The 21,001-nt window shown below is 52.7% G+C and overlaps 1 protein-coding gene across 2 annotated transcripts in view; it reads right to left on the bottom strand.

Moving 5' to 3' along the window:
* ADAMTS2 (ADAM metallopeptidase with thrombospondin type 1 motif 2) overlaps positions 1-21,001 on the bottom strand; it is a 228,170-nt gene that overhangs the window by 206,427 nt on the left and 742 nt on the right. For both annotated transcript variants that reach the window (XM_068536537.1, XM_068536538.1), the window contains exon 2: positions 20,052-20,446. In XM_068536537.1, the coding sequence (XP_068392638.1) occupies positions 20,052-20,446 (395 nt within the window). The remainder of the gene's footprint in view (positions 1-20,051; positions 20,447-21,001) is intronic.

The following is a 21,001-nucleotide window of genomic DNA, read 5'->3' as shown; positions in this document are numbered from 1 at the left end:
CGGGCTTAGTTGCCCTGAGGCACGTGAGATCTTAGTTCCCCGACCGGGGATCGAACTCTCGTCCCCTGCATTGGAAGGCGGATTCTTAACCACTGGACCACCAGGGAAGTCCCCAAAACGTTATTCTGATAAAGGGTCCATGGGCCTCAACAGACTGCTAAGGTTCATGACACAGAAGGAGTCTGTAGGCCAGAAAATGGGTGCTGTGATGCAGCTGTGTCACCTGCCATGACACAAAGAAGAGGCAATGCCTCCTGGAACAGGGATGGTGAGGAGTCGGCCAGGCGTGTGGGATTCCCAGCACTTAAGACAAAGGCACAGAGGTTCTTGGAGACCCCCCACGCCACCTGCTCTGCCAGTGCAACCCCAGATGGGCCCACAGAGTCCCAGCTTCCTTGCCCAATCGCACCCTTGACTTGTCTTAGGCCCCAGTTAAAACTTCTCACCCTCAGATTGTTTTTAGTTTTAACTGCAGCCCAATCAGCTCCCTCCTAGTGCTGCGACAAGGGCTATTTTCAACATGGGCAGAGCCTACATTCCCATACCTTGATGGGAATGTATGATCTTTGAAAGCTCTTGTCCCAGGCCCACAGGATGGAAGAGAGGGAGGTGGGTAAACTAAGTCAGAAATGCTGATTGGTCACGAGGGGTCTTGAATGCTGGTCTCCGGGCCTGTGCTTTACCGAGTGGATGAAGAAGAGCCATTGGAGGCACTCGGGGGAAGGCACGGCAAGGCAGACAAGAGCAGGAGAAATGGGAGGGAGGAGAAGGGGCAAGATGGGCAGCACTCTGGGAGACAGAGAAGGCAGTGGGCCCCTGCTGCTCCCCCACCAACAGCAGTCTGGCTTTCCTCTGCGTACCCAGCGCTCCCTGTCCGTGTCCCAGCGCTTCAGACCATAGACTCTACCCCCTGGAGCCAGCGGACAAGTGACCAGGCCTGGCCAGTGGAAGCCCTGCTCCCTGCCCTGGCCACAGTGATTGCTCAAAGCTTGACTCATGACCTAGCCTAAGCCAGTAAGAACCAGACTCAGGATGCTTGCTGAAACCCCAGGGGAAAAGAAGGTCTTTCTGCTGGGCTGGCAGTTGGTGCCAGGTGAGCCTGCAGCCCCTTCCTGGGGAGAGCCTGCTGAGGCCAGGCCACGGAGGAGGGAAGTGGAGCTGAAACAGGGCAGAAGGCCTGAGCATCCCCTTCTGGCCTGAGTTGGTTCTCATTGGGTTTTCTGTACTTGCAGTGGCAGGGGTCTAGACCTGGGGATGGCCTTCTGGAAGGGACAGGGCAGCAGCACCAGCTGCACAGGTGTTGGTGAAAGCACAGGAGCAACGGCTCAGCCTCTCAGTCACACCGTCCAGATTCACGTCCAAAGAAGAGATTAGGGGACAGGCTCTCCCCCTCAGGGGATGGTGGGAGGAAAGGACATGTGCGCTTCCTTCCCTGGCCAGTGGCTCCAGACAGCTCTTCACCCCCAAACCTGCTCCTCCGTCTTACAGAGTCCACTCACCAACCTGCCCTGCATTTCCCCTCCCCAGCCTGCCTGCCAACAAGACACTCTTCTCTCCTTCCAGGCTGGAAATCTTTCCCACATCCCGGCTAATTGTATTCAGGTGGGGAGGATTTGGTGGAAGAAATGGCGTGTGTGTGTGTGTGTGTGTGTGTGTGTGTGTGTGTGTGTGTGTGTGTGTGTGTGTGTGTGTGTGTGTGTGTGTGTGCGCCTCCACCCCCAGCCCTGGCAGCTGCCCCAGGAATGCTGTGTCGGCAGGAAGGCACGGAGGACCCTGGGTTGCAGTCTGTGTCCTGACGGGCTCTCAGTGATGTCAGCGGCTCTTGGCCTCGTCCAGTAAACATCTGTTCTCCTTATTCTAACCCAGGAATTCCATTTCAGAATAGTCACGGCCTCATCTGGCAACATGTCCCAGGCTGGTTATGGCCTGGGGCGGGGAGAGTATCCTACCCAGGGGCCTGCCGGCTCCCAGCCCTGCCTCCCCACTCCGCCCACCCAGCCCAAGCCCAGCCCACGGAGCACTCAGAAGTGGTGAATATCTGCACTGCACTTCATGCGTCTCCAAGTACTTTCACACTTTGGTTCCTCCTAACAGCACCATAAGGAAAATACTACCTCGTAGTAACAAGGGCCATTCGCTACTAAGTGCCAGCCGTGGGCCTCACTTCACTGAATCCTCATAATAACCCACCAGACGGTTTGCTGCCATCAAATTTACCTTTCACAGATGAGAAATAGGAGGCTCTGCGAGTGAGGGAGCCAGAATCAAACATGGGGCGGGACCGCATCTGACTAGCGTACCGGGCCTCACACAGAGACAATGGTCCGTAAGCCGGAATCCTGAGACCGAGGTGGAAGGAAGAAACGACCAGCCGCAGAACCCCTCCGGCATCCACCTCAACATCAGAGAAATGCTCAAGTGCCGACACAGGGCCCACGCAGGAAACGAAGGTGACTGAGGCGGGGTGGGGGGTTGACCACAGGCAGCAGCAGAGACCGTGGTGCTGAGGCTGTGAGATCCCTCTGGAGGGCTCTGGCCCTGCTCAGTTCCAGCCCTCTGGAATACAGGCCTAACAGCTCTCCCAGGTCCTCCAGAGAAACTGGAAATCTGGAGCTCTGTGAGAAATTTGTCAAACACTGGGAAGGCCAAACAAAACTCATCTGTGGGTGGACATGGCACACAGCCCGCCAGTTTGCAAACTCCGCCCTGCACGATGAGAACACTTAAGTTCAGAAAGTATTACACTGCAAAGGGGCAAGGCAGGGACTCAAAACGGGGTTTCAAAGTTCAGATTCATTCATTCCGTTCAGAGTTTCAGGTTATACATCTGGATCTACCTGCCAGCCCTCCCCTGAAAGTGTCTCACTGAACCACTTCCCTAGCTGAAACTCAGGACAGTCTTTCAAAGACAGTCATTTTCCTGCCAGCCCTGCAAACAATCCTGCCCGGGTGCACAGCTCCTTGGCTGTCGGGGACGCCTAACAGGCCACGCTGGGCTGAGAGAGACTCCCTGACCTAATGGGGGTCCACCAGTCACTGCTACTCATCCCCCCCAAAACCACCACACATCCATGTTCTATGCTCAAGCTCTACTTGATGCAACAGACCAGGAAAAGAGAAGTTACTCCACCAAGGGTAATTGAAGACGGGAGATCACTTCCACCCAGACTTGTCCACTTTAGGTCCACCGTCTGCAGCATTCGCAGAAAGAGAAGCAGGACCTGGTCCTGCTCTCCCGTAGACGGCGGCAGGCCAGGTGCTCTGAAGACATGGTTGTGGCTCCCACACAAAATTACTAAAATTCAATTTTATACTCTAACCAACGTAATAGGACATAAAATGAATAAATATTGAAAAAGATGCGAAAATATTATGAATTGCAGAAATAACTGCATACTTAGAAAATCCCCTCCTGCAAAAATAATCCACCAAAAAGGACAAACATAATAATATGGAAGTTCATGAAAATGCCTAGATGCGAAATAAATATGGAAACTTGCATATCTAGAGTGCAAACATGGGAAACATCCAATCGAGAGATTTATTTTAAAAGGATTTTTTGTGATTATCCATGTTTTGCATCTGTGCCACTATGATAATGGAAGATTGATTTTGCTGAAGCGCAAGAGGAAGATGCAAGTCATTGGGAGCAAATGAGAAGGAACCGGTGAGGCCTGATGGGGCTTGAGTTTGCTAGGTCAACGATGGCTGTCGTGTGTTTAGCTGCAATTGTGCAAATGCATATATAATTTGTACTCACATGCTGTTTTTATTTCCGTTGGCTCTTTGGGAATGAAAGTGTCTAAACTCTGAGAATATTATTAATCTGGATCAAGTAGGTCCCAGGTATTCTGAGTAAATGATCACCTGCTGTATCCTAGATTACAAATGTTCCTAGACATCTATAATAACCTACTATAAAATATAATGGAAAAGATCCTATTCACAATGGCAATAAAATTCTAACTCTTGGTAGTAAATAAGGGATATATTTTAAAAGATTTGAGTTAATGTTCTTATTTCCGTGAGAAAATTAATCGTCATGAAGATGTCATTCACTTGTTCAGTAAGGATTTGCTGAGGCCCTGCTGTATGCTGGACACTAATTTAAACATGCAATATCATCCAAAATAAAGGCTCTCTTATGATATTGTTTAAAACCGTAGAAAACAAACCCAAAATCCATTTGAAAAATGGATAGAAATAGCCTTTTTTTTTTTCTTAATTATTTATTTATTTATTTATTTATGGCTGTGTTGGGTCTTCGTTTCTGTGCGAGGGCTTTCTCCAGTTGCGGCAAGCGGGGGCCACTCTTCATCGCGGTGCGCGGGCCTCTCATTATCGCGGCCTCTCTTGTTGTGGAGCACAAGCTCCAGACGCGCAGGCTCAGTTAATTGTGGCTCATGGGCCCAGCCGCTCCGCGGCATGTGGGATCTTCCCAGACCAGGGCTCGAACCCGTGTTCCCTGCATTGGCAGGCAGACTCTCAACCACTGAGCCACCAGGGAAGCCCCAGAAATAGCCATTTTAAGTCACGATGGTGATACTTGCCCTATTAGGTATCACAACATATTGTTAAGCAGAAGTAATTAAAAGACCCTAGTCCTGGTGCAAGAAGAAGAGCAGAAAGGCCAGAAATAAGCCAGATCACCTCCATGAACTTCATAGTTAGGGAATGTGCACCCCAAAGTCATGAGGAAGGGTGAATTAGTAAATGAATGGTGCTGAGACCCCAGAGAGGCAATTTAGAAAAAATAAATACTTAAAACCAATACCTTATACAGTACAGGAAACACATTTCACTGGAATTAAAGAAGTTGAATATTTAAAATTCAAATCAGAAAAAAATCAAAACCTATGAAGCACTTCTTTGACAGGCTAATTATATTCTACAGCCTAAATAAACAGAAGAAATCAACAGGAAGGGCCTGGCAGAGTTGACCAGAAGAAATGAAAGTCAGCAAGGTAAAATAAGAAAGGAAACTTCTTGAATATAAATCTGCCCAAGATAACAAAGGGTTAATGTTTAGCCCCAAGGAGGACCAGCCAGCTTCAGAAGAGGAAAAGGCATGTGGGGGAGGGGGGAGGAGGGAGGGGTGGTGGTGAGGAGCAACCACCAGTCATCACAGAAATACTAGTTTCGGCAACAATAGGATCATACCCACGCCCATATAATTAACCCAAAGCAAATGCCCAGGGCTGAGGGGCCCAGCCCAACCCCTGCACTCAGGAGCTGAGCTCATTCCACTGGAACCAAGGAGCACCTTCAGGTTGGGGAGGACTTCGAGGACCCTGCCCCTGAGCAGGACAAGCTGACGCCTGGACAGAGCCTACCATCTGACCTCCCCCATCATGCCCAGTCCCAGAATATCCACCCAGGTCACCAGAGCCATCATCCACAGACAGCAGCCCCCTGCGACTGGCCCTGGCTTTGGTTCTTGTACTCCAAATACAGACCCAGGAGCTCCTCAGAGAGAAGAATGCAGCAAGTCCATTGACCTTGATGGTCGGGGCAGATGTCTGGCACACCCTTCCTGTCCCTCTGGTGTCCACCACTCAGCTTTGGCCACCCTCTCTGCCTTCTACTCCATCCACTCCCAGACACTGAGCAGAAGCCAACCTCATTCGTCCCCTTGCCCGGATGCCCTTGCGCAGGACACCACCTGCACAACCTTCTATGGCAGCCCTGGGGCAGAACACAGCTTGGTCCGACCAGCCTCCCTAGTAAGGACACAGTCAGCAAGGGCCTGGGCACCCTGGCAGGAAAGATGGCACCCAAAGGCCAGGCCACACTAACTGAAGTGGGGGCCACTCCAGCAAGGCAGAGCGAGGCCTTGACCTCATTTGCTGGGAAGTGCACCAAGAACTCAGCCCTCCCCCGGTAGCAATGAACCCTGCTTGTGTGGATGCTGGGGCGGGGGGGTCATGTGTACCTCTGAGGATCGCAGGGGCTGGATCTAGAGCTCCAACTACAGCAGAAGGAGCCTAGGCTCTGGACTTTGTGTGACCTGAGCTAGGTCATTGCCCCCCTCTCTGAGCCCTGCTCTCCTCCAAGGACAGCGGGATAACGTCGCCTTCCCTGAGTGTGCCTGTTGCCGGTGGGGGCTTGTGAGCATCACAGGAGGTGACTGTAAATAGGACAAAGCAGGCGCAGCCTGGGGCCAGCGATGAAGAGCCCACTGCCCAGGATGACATCATCCAGGGTGACGAAGGGGGCTCCCCTTACTCTGGGAAAGAAGGGGAGGACAGAGAGAAGAGAGAGGAGGGAAAGGAAGGGAGGGGGAGGGAGGGAGTGGAAAGAAGGGAGGAAAGAGAAGAGGGAGGGAGGGCTGGAGTGAGGAGGGAAGGGGAGGATGGGGGAAGAGAGAAAGAGACAGAGGGGAAGCAAGGGACAAGAGGGGAGGGGAGGGAGGGGTAAGGCAGGGAAGAGAGAGGGAGAGAAGGGATGCCAGGGGCCTGTGAGCCAGGACCCAGCACTACCCCCAAACCCTCCACCTCTCCCTGTTTGGGAGCTGCTTAGGAGACACAGGCCCGCCCTCTGTCAGCTGAGCTGAGCCCGGGGCCAGGACCTCTCCTTGCTCTGTGCATGCGGGTCTCAGACAAGCCACTCCAGGCTGTGACGGACCCACGCACCCGGACGCCCAGACCCCAGCTTGGAGCTAGTGAGCTCAGGCCAGTGGCTAATGGTCAGCCGGCGGGTGCAGAGAGCAGAAGGGAGGGGATAAGGTTGGGAGCCTCACAGGGCCTGCGGTCTGGTTGGGGGGGCTTCAAGGAGGAGGACGCCCCTGTGCCTACCCCGCTGACAGGATCTGCGGCATCAGTGCCCACTGAGTTCCACGTGCCTGCAGAGTGCAGAGCCAGCCTTTGGGATGGCCATGCAAGGGAGGGTGTCCTCCCTCTGCCAGACTCTGAATTCCTAGGTGAGGGAGCAGAGAGGGTCAGGAGCCACCACCCCAAAGGCAGCTCCCCTGGTCCCAGGCCGCCTGGAGGCCTGGCCGTCCCTCTTGGCCAACATCTCCTTTCGCCCCAATCTCCCCACGACATTCCTTTGGACTGAGGCCAGCCAGCCTCATTCCCTGTCACTCCCTCACAGACAGACGCCCTCCGAGGCAGGTGGCATCGCAAGTAGGGAAACTGAGGGTCACAGGCCAGCAAAAGAAGTGCAGGGTCCCGAACTGGTTCTGTCCAACCTCACACCTCCTGACCCCCAGGTCCTGCCCAGGTCTGATGAGTCAGAATCTCTCAGCGTAAGGCCTAGGCACAGGCATTGTTCAAAGCTGCCCAAAACCCACGCCTGTCTGTGGGCAGACAGATAACATGATGGAAAACAAATTTATTTTTACAGGCCACAGATTTCCTCTAGGGGGCAACAGTCTTTGGAAAAAGACCTTCTAGAAGCATGTGGGAATAAAGGTAACAGCGGGACGTAGGGGGCCTGGGTCAGCAGGTACCAGTGACTCAGAAAGGGGGACAAAGTCTTCTGTAAGACTCAGGAGAGGAGGAGCCAGGAGGCTTGCCCCAGAGAAATTGGAGGATGGGAGAGACATCACTGAGAGGAGGGGAACCTGCCATCAAAGTGACAATTCCCCCACAGATGGGCTTTCTAAGAACCAGTCCCTGTTCTACAGGGAACCACCTGCACGGCTGGACAGTGCAGCCTCCTCCACCTTCCTCGGCAAAGCTCCCCGCACCCCACAAACGCTTCCTGTGAGTGGCTGACAGCTGTACACAGGGGCTGGCTTGTATTCTGGGCCAGCAAGCTTGCAACTGAGGGGACCCGGCAGCAGCCCTGAGGTCCAGGACAGCAGGAGACACAGCCCCTGGGAACTGCAATGCATTTAGCCTTTAAGGAGGGTGGTGGCAGTGTGAGGGTTAGACACATTTTATCTAGATTTCAGCTCCTTTGCTGATGAAAACTAGAATTCAAAGGATACTGCCTTCGCATGAAATCCATCTTAGTCCACGAGCAAGCAGAGAAACGCCAGGGGCGTCCCCATCAGAGGCAGGCGCAGAAAGGGATACGCAAAGCCACTGCTGTTACTTAACCTTACTCCACAGGTTCTAGATGGCACAGATTGAAAATGAGCCTCCAGAATTACCACAGTCTACAGATAGGACAACTGTATACACAGAAAACCCAAGGGAATTCACAAAGATGTATTAGAATTAATGAGTTCAAAAAAAAAGAATTAATGAGTTCAATCAAGCATCCTGATAAAAGATAATTATATAAAAATCGATAGCCATCCTGTATACCAGCGATAGATGGAAATGATTCAATTCACAATGGCAAAAAGAAAAATATCCTTGAAATGGCCGTGATTTAAAACAATAGGTGACCCATATAAAAAATGTGTATGTAATACTTTACGAAGCAACATCAAAGCAGAATTAAATCGATTGAAAAATACACCATGTTCCTGGTAAATACTACAAATTTTGTCCATTCCTCCTTTAATTGGTTTCTAAGTTTAATTTAATGTCAATCAAATTCACAAGGGATTTTTCTAACCTGACAAAACAGTTCTAAAATTCAATTGAAACAATAAACAGATGTGACCAGCCAAGAAAATTGTGCAAAAGAATAACAGCGAAATGGGGAGTATCCAGCCAGATGTTTCAAAGCAGCACTACCCAACAGAAATGTAATATGTCGCATGTACCCATGTTAAAAAAAAAAAGGTGAAATTAATTTCAGCAATATATTTTACTTAACCCAACACATCCAGGCTATTATCATTTTAACCTGTAATCAATACTTTAAATTTATCAATTAGATATTTTATTTTATTTATTCTTTTTTTGGGTACTAAGTCTTTGAATTCTGGAGTATATTTTACACTCAAGAGCACCTCTCAGTTCAGACCAGCCACATCTCAAATAGCCAACAGCCTCAAGTGGCTTGTAGCTACCACAGTAGTGAACAGCACAGCTGTCAGGTAGCCAGTACTTTAGATATTAGAGATTTAAAGCTCTTATACTGAGCAGAATTCAGTACTGGTACAAGAAGAGGCTGAAAGAAAAAAAGAATTTATCTGTGATATCAGACCTGAGGTTTCATTTGCAACTGACTGGAGACAGTATGTGGCATAATTCATTTAAAAAATTATACATACTCACAGCTCTTGAGCCAGTTTCTATCATACCTCCAGAAGCTCTGTCTCAATCAGACTGGCCACCGCTGAGCCTTAGACATACCTTGCATGGAACATAAATACACCCTATTTGCCATGTGGTTCCAATCCCTGTTTTCAAAGGAGAAATATCCAGGTTCAAAGATGAATCTCTTTTTGTTGTCGTTGTTATTTTTTGGCTGTGCCGTGTGCTAGTTGCGGCACACGGGATCCTCGTTGCGGCACGCGGGATCCTCGTTGTGGCACGCGGGCTTAGTTGCCCCGCGGCATGTGGGATCTTAGTTCCCCGACCAGGGATCGAACCCGCATCCCACCAGGGAAGTCCCGCAAAGATAAATCTTTGAATGTTCTGCTCACAGAGCCGGCAAGGGCTTGTCCCTCCAGTCTGAACAGCCCAGTCTCTGCCGCTGCCCTGCTTCCCCAGCGTGGGAATTACGTGCCAGCTCTTAGGCCCTGAACTCACTTGTAACATCATCATAATAATAAAACTATGTGTCCAGGACTCTAAGACACCCATTTTTCACATTTACCACATCCAAACTCAGGATGAAATCAATGGGTCTTATCACTGCCGGCAGCTGGCAGCAGCCATGGGGGGGGCTGGCATTGCCTGGCACACACCAACTCCGCCACGGTGTTTTGTATTGCCATTACTTCCCTTGAGTTACTTGTAGGGTCAACATTTCTTGTGTTGAGACCTTTGCCACCCAAAATGTCTTCAAGAAGTCACACTGTGATGCAAAAAATTACAGTGTGTGCAGAAAGGCACGGAGACGACAGAGTGTGTAGCTTTGGCATCCGTGAGGAATGTCGCTGGAGGAAGGACTGTAACCTCGTTCCTTTACCAAAGAGAGGAAGACACCCAGAAGTGGACGAAGCCAGTCACACACTAAGGAAGCAAAGTGAGCAAGCCAGGAAAAACAGCCCACCACTCAGAGCAACTAGAGGCGGGGTGGCTGGTGCCTACACCTCACGGGACTGCGGTTAAGGTGCAGTGGTGTGGTTTAGCTGGGAGTGTCCCCTCTTTCTTGTGGCGCCCTATAATTGATGGCATCTTAGATGCAATGAAACACAGAAATGGCCAACACTTCCCAAACCCGGGGCCTGGGCTAAGTGCACCCACCCTTCCAAAGCCCAGTGAGGTTGGCAATCCAAGGAACTGATGTTCGGCAGTGTTCGTGGCCCTTGTCCAGGCTGCCCAGCTGCGCAGGGCAAAGCTGACCATGTGACATGGCAGCCTCCAGCCCACACTAAGTCCACTGCTCACCATGGTGATCACTGAAATGTAAAGGGCAGGGTAGGGCAGTGCAGAGCCTGCCTGAGCCTTGGTCCTAGACGCTAGGGTTTCCTCTGCCTCGGAGCAGAAGCTGTGTGCCCCGCTCCACAGGCCCTGGAGTAGACATGCAGTGTAATTGAAATTCATGGATCAGCCTGAGGAGCCGGCTCCAGGCTCAGTAATAACTTCTCCATATTAATGGCAGCACAGCAGACCCAGTGGACAGCTGACATTTAATACGAAACATACGCAGCAGAGCGAGAGGCTCCTACCTGGGCCCTCCCATTCCAGAATGCATGCCACTGTGGGGAGGGGGGGCCCAAGGCGGCACCAAGATTCAGGGGGCTGGAGTCATCCCCTCAGTACCTCCATCCCACCTCAGTCCCCTCCCCTGCAGGAAACCCCTGCCAAGAACATACATGACCACACATGCACACTCACACTTGAATACACACACTCGCGCACACGCTTACTTAAATGCACACAGGCACACGCACAGATACCCACACACACTCACATGCACACACATCATACTCATACAGATATGCATACACATGCACACATTTCCACATACATATACACACACATCCCATGTATAGGAACATGCACACACATTCACATACACCAGCAGCCTGCTGTGTTCTGGCAGCAACACAAAACCCCCCAGCCTGCCCGAGTGCAGGAGGGCAGTAGGGGTAATCAAGGACTCATCCGCCTGCCAGTATAGACCCATGGTCCCAAGAGAGGCCCCATGCATACTTGACCCTACAGATCTCAGAGACCAGAATGAGGAGGCCCAGGCCACAGCTCAGGCCACCACACAGCAAAGCCATCCTCTATGCTGAGTGGACACACCAGGCCATGGCGGGGGGTGGGGGGTGGGGGTCGGGGGGCATCCCTGTGGCTCAGAGCGGATGAGCCCTTCGATGACTCCTCTACTCACGCAGGTTGTGGCGTTTGTGGTCCTCACAGCAGGACTGGGTGAAGACCCAGCCTCCCCCCGCCTCCCAGCTGATGCTGGGTCACTCCTCACTCACTAAGTGCTGGGCATATGGGGGATGGGCAGTCAAGGCTGGCCATCAGGCAGGGGAAACCTGAAACCTGCCAGCACCTGAAGGAGCAGCAGCCTTACACTCGGGAACCAATGCCAGGAACACACAACCAGGCAGTGGAGTCAGGGCAGGGATGGCAATGTGACAGAAGGTGGTGCAGAAAGAGCTGGCCTCCTTGGGCTGAGGCTCAGAGATCGGTGACCAACTCTGCTGGCCTTCATGAGGGGTCTAGTCAGGCTTCACTATGCTCCTGCACGATGCATTGCTGGGCCACAGTGATTGGCTATGGAAAGGTCCCATGACCTGAGCCTGTCCGTTCAGAGTGAAGTCAGAACTGTGGCAGGAACCTCCAAAAAGTAGTCTGTTTCCCTTTTGCACCTGGTTATACCTGGGGGATGTGAGGGGTGTGGGTGCAACTACAGCCAATGGTCCACCAAGGAACAGTCACACTGGGGAGAGGGAGCTGGGTGAGCAGGGGCGCCACTCCACCCCTGAATTACCTACCCCATCCCACCAGTCCTCAGATGCCTTTTGTGTGTGTGTGTGGTAAAATACATATAACAGGGACTTCCCCGGCGGTGCAGTGGATAAGACTCTGTGCTTCCAATGCAGGGGGCCTGGGTTCAATCCCTGGTCAGGGAACTAGATCCCACAGGCATGCCGCAACTAAGAGTTTGCATGCCACAACAAAGGAGCCGACAAGCCACAACTAAGGAACCTACCTGCCACAACTAAGGAGTCACATACTACAACTAAGGAGCCGGTGAGCCACAACTAAGGAGCCCACGGGCCGCAACTAAGACCCGGCACAACCAAATAAATAAATATTCAAAAATAAAATAAAATACGTATAACATAAAATTTACCATCTTAACCACTTTTAAGTGTACAATTCAGTGGTATTAACTATATTCATAATGTTGTGCAGTGATCACCACCATCCATCTCCAGAACTCTTTCCTTCTTGTAAAAACTGAAGTTCTGTACCCACGAAACAAGAACGCCCCATCTCCCTCCTTCAGCCCCTGACAACCTCCACTCTACCCCCTGCCTCTAAGATCTGGACAACTGCAAGTGCCTTCAGATGCCATATTTGCTGAAGCCTGTTGAGTCTGGGTTTCAGACCACAGACATGCCTACACCATTCTGAGGGGCCACCATGAGGTGGGCAGGGGCCGTGGGCTGCTGCTCTGCCACCCCTAGCGCAAACCCCTGACAAGCCAGCCTCCACCATGGCAGCCACAGGTCAGTGCACATCCCTCCCCAGTCCCAGCAGGGAAGAGCCCCTGGGAAGCCCCTTCCCTCCCGCCAAACGGCACTCAGTGAGAAGCGGTGAGGAGGCCAGACAGGAGGTTGTGGATGCCCCAGAAGAGGGCATGGGGTAGCTGTGATGAAGTAAGGCTGGGTTCTCAGCAAGTTCTCGAAGACAGCCCCTGCCTGCAGGGAGCCCTGGCCCATCTAACGACCCTGCTGCCAGCATAGCTCTCAACATTTCCACATATGCCTCCGGAGGCCCGGTCAGGGGACCTCAGAGCTCACTGGATTCACACTGGATTCATCTGCCCACGTGATATCAGCAGACTCAGAAAAGCAGCTTCTCTGAAGAAACATCCACAGGTCTGGCAGCAAGGAGCCCATGCTCCTGAGGGCCAACAATCTATCAAGGGAGGCAGGGCATAGACTAGCCAGGGTCCCCACCTCTCCATCAGCCCGATCCCCTCAACTGGTCCCCATTTGGCCCCTAAGAAACCCAGAGTTGCCCTAGAAGGGTCTCAGAAATAATTGATCCAGCCCCACTTGTCACTGGACAAACCGAGGCTCATGGTGGGAGTATTTGCCCAGAGTTGCACGATGACCTGCCAGAGCCCAGTCCAAGGTCTCTTCACCACCCCCATCCCTCCTCCAAACAGGCTCAGAGTGGCTTCCTTCCTTACGTAGTTTCATTTAGACCACGGGTTTTGAACTCACGTTTCACGAACCCCAAAGTGGGAGCAAGAAAACTGTGCAAAACCACATGTGTGCACAAGTGCTTTCCTGTGGGAAAGGAAGCAGAGCTTTTGGCCATTCTCCAAGGGGGCCTACCCCACTGAGTGTGGACATTCTGGGGTCTGCAGCAAAGCATACAAGGAGAGGTGGGCCATGCCTGGGCATGGGGCACAGGGTCTTAGGGGCAAGGAACTTCACAGGCTTCCAGCCCCCACTCCCCAGGCACACTCATTTCATGGCCCCTAGCTGAGCTCCCCCCAGGTGCAGCTGGGCCCTGTGGGCCCAGGTACAAGTTGCCCACAGTACAAGTTACCAAAGAAGCATGGGGTACAACGTGGCATGTGAATGTCTAGGACAGCTTCCTGGATGAAGTGCCATTTAGCTGAGACCTACAGAGTGAGCCAGGTAAAGAGGGAGGGATAAGAGTGGTCCAGGCGAGGGCACAGCCCGTGCAAAGACCCTAGGATGGGAGTGTCCAGTGGTGGAGAAACTGAAAGCTTGATGTGACTGGAGCACAGGCATGAGGCGGGACACAGTGACAGACGAGGCTGAAGGCTACTGGGTCAGGTCATGGGAGGCCTTGTACGCCAGGCCAGTGGGTTTGAATTTTTTTTTCTGAGTTTGGATTTTTTTTAAGGGCAATAAGAACCACTTAAGACCACCACTTAAGAAAGACTTAAGACCACTTAAGACCACCACTTAAGAAATGTCTTAAGCAAAGGAGTGACATGATTGAATGTGTGGTTTACAAAAATCAGTCTGGCAGCTGTGGGGGGAAAGAGTTGCTCCAATTTGGAGTGGCTAAGGATCACATGGGCAGAAGTCGGGGCTTGGAGTTAAGTGTGGTGGAAAGATGGGAACTGGGATGAAGTCCGGAGATGTCTAGGATGATGACTGGCTGGATGTGGTGGTCATGGAGTGGGAGGGGAAGGGCGATCCTGGGATTCCTGCCCAAGTGAAGGGTGAGGTCTGGAAGAGAGTAGAGAGACCTGTGTTCCATTTCAGAAGCATGGGGTCACTCAGGGAAAGAGCCCCCAAGGCAGCTGGGCGGGCAAGGGAGCACAGGAAGAGATTCGGGACAGATGCAGGGCCTGAAGTCTGGGTGGAGAGTGGCAGCCCAGCACACTGGTCCTTCCTCTTGCTTTTACGATAAAACCCCAATCCATTCCAGAGTTTGGGGATCTGACCCTCACTCTCAACCCCAAAGAGGGGCAAGAGACTCTGGCCAGGCCCACATCACAGTGATTGATTTAAAGGTGGGCCTATAACCTAAGTAGGACCCATCAGAGCCCTCCCCAGGACTCTAGCAAGAACCATCCAAAAAGGAGTGCTCTCCATTTCCAAGAGATTGCTACCATGGAAGAGAAGTTAAGCCAGGAGCTGCACTGGTGGACCCCATATGGGTAGAGCCATCCTGAGATGAGCACAGACACTGACAGAGCTGAAAGGCAGAAAGCATGTTCTAAAAGCAGCCCTGAATCTGCTAGATCCAGCCATGCCTGAAGCTGGAACTCCTCAGGACCCCAAGGATAACTGGGCCCATGACATCCCTTGTTTGTTTCATCCAAGTTGGTCTTCTGCCACTTAAACTGAACGAATCTTAAACAACAAGGAGAATAATAAGCCATGGAGGAGGCTGAGACCACCCTGGGCAGCTGTGTAGATTGCCAAGAGCAGGGGCCAAGCAGGTAGCTCTGCTCCTCTGACCTGAGCAGCCCGAACACCCAGGGAACCCGGACGTTCCCGCAGCCCCTCTTTGGTGTTCCTGAGACCTTCTCATCGCCCTCCAGGCAGTGCCAAGGCGAGGTGAAAGGTAGGAAGACCCTACAAAGGGCAGCTGCAAGTCCCACACACCTCTCACCCCCAGCCCTGCAGCCCAAGCCTGCTGCACCTGCACTCCGCATTCCAGCACCTGAACCAGCTGGAGCCCAGTGTGTGGCCTAAAAGACAGCAGCCTTTTTAGGAAAAATGAAACTCAATGCAGTCCCTTAGGCCAGGAAATGGCTTCTCTCTGTGGCCCTTAGTGACTTTTAATGCCCATCAAGACTATACAGAGCAGGTGCCTGGCCAGGATGGCAGCCCAGCAGGGGAGCGCCAGCCCACAAGGCAGCAGCCCTTAAGCCTGCCTCACAGAGTCACTGCCCAGCCCATGGACCCTTCCACCAATGGCCTTGCCAACCAGAAACACCAGGCCAGAGAGGTCCCCTGAGCTGCACTGCATGAGGGAGACAGAGGTATGGCAGGGTGCTTCCATCCTACTGGAGCCCCCACTGCCATCACCTAGCCACGAGGACTCAGGCCACCTGAAAGGAGCTGTAGCCCAGAGCAAGTCAGCCGCAAGTCACCAAGCCACTTGGCCACCAGACCTGCTCCCAGCTCCCACTCACTGACACTGACAACAGTCAATGCCGCTGACTGAGAAGGTCTCCAGGAGTTGACTAGAAATGTTTTAAAGAAATGCATTTCTTCATTTTTATTCTTTTCGTTGGTGTGCAAAAAACGCAATAACATGTAGTGAGCTGGGCTTGGAACCAAACAGACATGCGTTTAAATACAGACTGCAAAGCTTGAAGTAAGCTATCTCGGTTTCTTCATCTGTAAAATGGGGATGATATCAGCACACACCATAGGGTGTTGTGAGGATTAATCAAGGTGATACAGCATAAGGTGCTCAGAAGAAAGCCTGGCACATAATAAGGGCACAGTGAACTGTGACGTTCTGTTGTTACTTTTTATGTCAACAGGCTTCTCATCGGGTTTTTAATGAGCATGTAAGAATGATGGGAAATTAGTACACCTATCATGTGGCCTGAGAGGTACTAGAAAACTCTTCCATAGCAATGAGACAAGATACAAGAATCCTTTGTTAAGCATTACTTTCTCACGCATTGTAAAAAGGCAAATGTTAACCTTTCCCTGTGAATATGATGAACTATACCTGTCTAGTGACCGTAAAAGAACCTGGAAACTACACCTACCAACCTCTCTGGAAATAAAATATATGGTATGTCTTATGAAGCATGTGGCATTTCCTGAGTCTGTACCTCTACCTGACTCTAGTAGAATTTTCACCTTGGCACACCCAGGTTCCAACCTCATATCATTCTAGGGAGCAGCACGCCTTGCGCTCTCCATCCATGGGGTTCAGCAAACCTCATGTCCTGATTCTCATGGGAGCATCTGGCCCCAGCCTGAAGAGAGTGCTACCCAGGACTCAGCTGGAATTATCAGAAAAAGATGCCAGCCAGCACCGGTGGGGCCCCTTGACTTACCACAGAAGGACTCCACCTGAGAACAAAGCCAACACATAAGAAGGCAGAGGCAAGAGACAGCAAGAGTCCTAATGACAGGAGCACCTGGATCCAGCCACGCCTGAAGACTGACCATTATGTGAGCTGCTAACTGCCCGTTTCTGTTTAAACTGATTTGACTTGAGTTTTCCTTCGCTTGTGACTGAAAGGATGCCGACCGTAAGAATCCCCTCGTGCTGAATAGATTAGGAGACCCCTGTCCACAGAAAACAAAGCTACTACTGCCTTCCTTTAAGGCGGAGAAACAAATTCAGGACCAAGCAAGTATATGAGCAAATGTGTGTCCCAGGCCAGGAGCAGGACGATAGGCCTGAAAGGGCCTGTGGCTCTTGGGAGAGGCTTGTCCCACCTAAGCATCTAAACTTAAGCTGTAAGACCACAGCTGCCTGCTGTAATCCTTCTCCACGGTTTCTCCACACGTCTTCCAGGAAGGCTAGTTCCACATGTTCTGCAAAGAAGGTGTTGATGGTCCCATGTGCATGGGAAGTACTGCATTACACGGAGTTCAAGAGGTTTCTTTATTACAGAACTTCTCAGAGAACCCAGTGGGCCTCCTTAAATCTCCCGGGCTGAAAGCCAAGGTGCAGCGTTTCCCACACCGGTTGTCCACTGAACCGCATTTGCTCAGAGAAACTTGTGGTGTAATCCTGTGGTACTCCTGTGCAGCAATGGGGGCGTAGAGTTTTGCTTCTCAAAGGGCAGTCCCGAAGCCCAGGAGCACAGCCTGGTAGCTTATTAAAAATGCAGAACCTTAAACCCCACCCCAGACATACTGACTCAGAGTCTGAATTTTAACAAGATCCTTGGGGATCTGCACACACTGCAGCCTGACACACCTGCCTCAGTGTGTTTCACTATCTGTGAAGGAAGAGCAGGGCTGCAGAGGAAGGGGTACTGCGTGGCATGGCTGCTGGGAGGATGAGATGCATGTAGCCTTGTAAGGACTATTGAGAGGGAGTGCCTAGGGATTACAGCTTCTATTACTACACCTCAGGGGCTTCTACCCACCCAGACTTGGGAGCACCATGGCAGAAGGGGCTGGACAGAACCAGGCCAGACTCCTGCCACCACAGGCTGTGTGGCCTTGGGCAAGTCACTCAACCTTCCAGAACCTCAGCTGCCCATCTGTAAACCAGGGATGAAGAATCCTCCCCCACAGGGTCTCTGTGAACCAGAAACATGACGTTTAAACCCCGGGCCCTTAGCAAGTGGGTCTATCACTGATGCACAGAGGGACTTAACGGGCTAAGGAATTAAGTGGTGTAAGATCAGAACAGACACACACACATGAATGAAGAAGAAAGAAGGAAAAAGAGAAGAAGAACTAATGATGGTGCCCCACTATCTCAAGGCCAGTTTTCACTGACAACATTCAAGGCCATTCAGGCAGACGACAGTCCCTCTTCCAACTCCAGTCTTCTCTCCAGCTGTGTCTTGCACTTCTGCCGGTGTGTGTCCAGTACATGTTGACATCTCACTGCACCTGTTCTGACCAAGCCGCTACACACCTGGTACTTCTCCGCATATGCTCTTCCCTCTGTGCCTTTGCCCCCGGCAACTCATTCTTCAAATAGCCGCCAGGAGCATGCTTTCCAAGCCCTGACCAGAGTGGGTCCCAGCCCATCAGCTGAGCATGTGTGCCCCAGGTGGGCACCAGGCCAGCTACATCTCTGACCAGCACAGTGGACAATGGCGCTTGGAGGTGCTGGCTGAACAAACAAATCACAGAATGAATGATACATGGACAAAGCCTCCCTGAAATGCTCTCCACCAAGCATTACTTAGCACACAGGAGTTGGCCCAGCAACAGACTACCTCCATGTCAACTCCCCCACCCCAGCCCAGGCCACCCCCCCGAGCCCCCAGCACCAATTTCCTTTTATTTAGGAAAATTCACCTCCAGTGTAAAATGAGACGCACGTATGAGGTCCAGGGCAGCCTCAGAGGCAACAAGGATATAAAAGGCTGCACCGTGTTAACCCAGCTCCTCCAAGGACATTTATAGTCGTTTGCAGTACGCCCAGGTTCTAACTAAATCCAGCCAAAGGCAGTGATTTTCCGAAGCAACAAGTGACATTTCCTGTGTCTCCATAAAAAGAACGCCAGCGGTTGTGGGGCTTTGTGTAATTGCTGGCTCTGCAGCCTGCAGGGCAAGACTGAGGACAGGGGGCTTGGGGACCAGCAGGACTGGGAGAGAGGCCACTTGCTCAGAGTAGGAGTCCCCTGAGCAGCAATTAGAGTGGAACCCATGGTGGGCGGCTTCAGATGTCTGGCCAGCACAGCCAGCCTGACCACCACACACCCAATCCAAAATAGAAAACTGCAGTGGCTTCTGCCACGTGCCAGGCCTCAGGGTGGCCGGATGGAGCACCGCCAATGTCAGCCTCCTCCCCGAGCATTGATCCAGGCTTCCTCCGAGGACCCCTTATGCCAGGCCATGGTCCCCCTAGGCCCTAAGAAGCAGGAGAACTTCCCAGGGCTCTGGTCACACTGAGTGGCCCAGGCAGTCCCAAAAGGGACCCACTCCCCAGCCTCTCCTGTCCTTCAGGGGCTGCCCATGGGCACCAGAGCCTGCATTTCCAAATGCTCGCCTTGGCGCAAAATAGAGAGAGAAAACCAACTTTTCAAATAACCAGCTGAAGTCCAACAGGAAACCACAGCATAAAAATCAGTGGTTCCCGGTCAGCCAGGGGGCAGAGGGATAACTGGGTCTTTCAGCACCACTGCCTGCTCCCTAGGCTGGCACCACTTGCACACACAGAAACGAGAAGACCAACTGCCAGCACACATGCCCCCACACAAATATCACACATGCCACAATGCACAGCAACACACTCAACAGACACGGGCACACAAATGAACAGAAACCTGCAGATACACACATGGACAAGACACAATGGCACATTCACATGTTCACACAAGTACACAGGTACTCAGGTACTCGTACCCATTCCAAAACACATGTGCAGATGCACGCACTAACAGAGATATACACACACCTGGATGCAAGATGAAGACCTGTGCCTGCAGGCATAAGGGAGACCACACTTTTCTACTTGATAAGTGCTGTGGAAATGTGGCCTTCCCCCTGCATAAATCACCCTCTCTGTCCAATAGAAACAACTTGCCTTCCAGCCAACCCCTTCAGTCTGTACCCAGTGGTCCCTAAGCACAGGGGTGCAGAGAAGGTCCTCAGTACGGGCCTTGCCCTCCCAGGGGACTCCCAGATAAACGGCTTCCAAAGCCCAGGCGAGGGCAATGGACAGAAAGAAGGGAGAGAAGTGCGTACTCACCAGCCCGTCGCAGTTGCTGAGCGCCACAGAGGAGGCTTCAGCCAGGCCGGCCACGTCTCCGACGTAGAGGCAGGTCCCAAGCAGGGGCTCCACGTGGGTGGCGCCCGACTCGCCCTGCCACTCCACCGTGGCCCCGGGCGCCACGAGGCGGGCATTGGGCCGCAGCCGCAGGTGCAGGTCTCGGCCGAAGACCGTGACATTGTAGAAGAGGCGGCCGCCAGGGTCCTCCTCGCTGCCTCCAGAGAAACCCGGGATCTGGACAGGGGCAGCCCTGCGGGCCCGTACCCCAGCCTGCGCCGTCGCCGCCGACACCACGTGGGACACCAAGAGGCCCTGAGCGTCAGTGCGCACCGGCACCGCCAGGATGCGCTCCGCTCCGTGCCCCTGGGGCCAGCCTGCAATGGGAAGGGACGTTAGACCAGTCGAGACCTGGGAATCCCAGGGCCCTGCCACCGAGTCCAGCATCCTCACAAACCCCTCCCCCACTGCGAAGGGAAGGGCATTCCTCTAGGCAACCGTCAGAAACTAGCCTGCACCTCCCCGGCCTTCTTCCAACCGGGAAGGGGCGTTAACAGGGCCGCCACTCCCGACCCCCGCCGACCCCGGGCCGACACCCTCTGGAACCCTCCCAGCCAAGAGCTCTGCATCCTGCCCCGTTCCGGGTTGGGGCTCCGCGGCTCCTCACAGTTCCCCAGGGGACGGCCCGGTCAGAGCATCCTCCGCCCCTTGAACCTACCGTCCTCGGCAGTACGTGGGGCTGCTCCGAAGCCATTCCCGGCTGGCCCCCTACCCGCGTGCCTCTACCCCCTCAGCAGTCCCCGCCGCCCGACTGCCCTCACCGCTCGCCTCCGGAGCGGCGAGGACTCGGCTCCCCCGGGCACTGGCGGCCTGTCCTCCGTGTACAGCTCCGGGTTAGCCCGCTGCCGGCCCCCCTCCCCGCGTGTCCGAGG

This window comes from Eschrichtius robustus, chromosome 2 (assembly GCF_028021215.1).
Source record: "Eschrichtius robustus isolate mEscRob2 chromosome 2, mEscRob2.pri, whole genome shotgun sequence".
NCBI lineage: Eukaryota > Metazoa > Chordata > Mammalia > Artiodactyla > Eschrichtiidae > Eschrichtius > Eschrichtius robustus.
The sequence above is the reverse complement of the archived record's forward strand: the minus strand, read 5'-3'. Positions and strand labels throughout refer to the sequence as shown.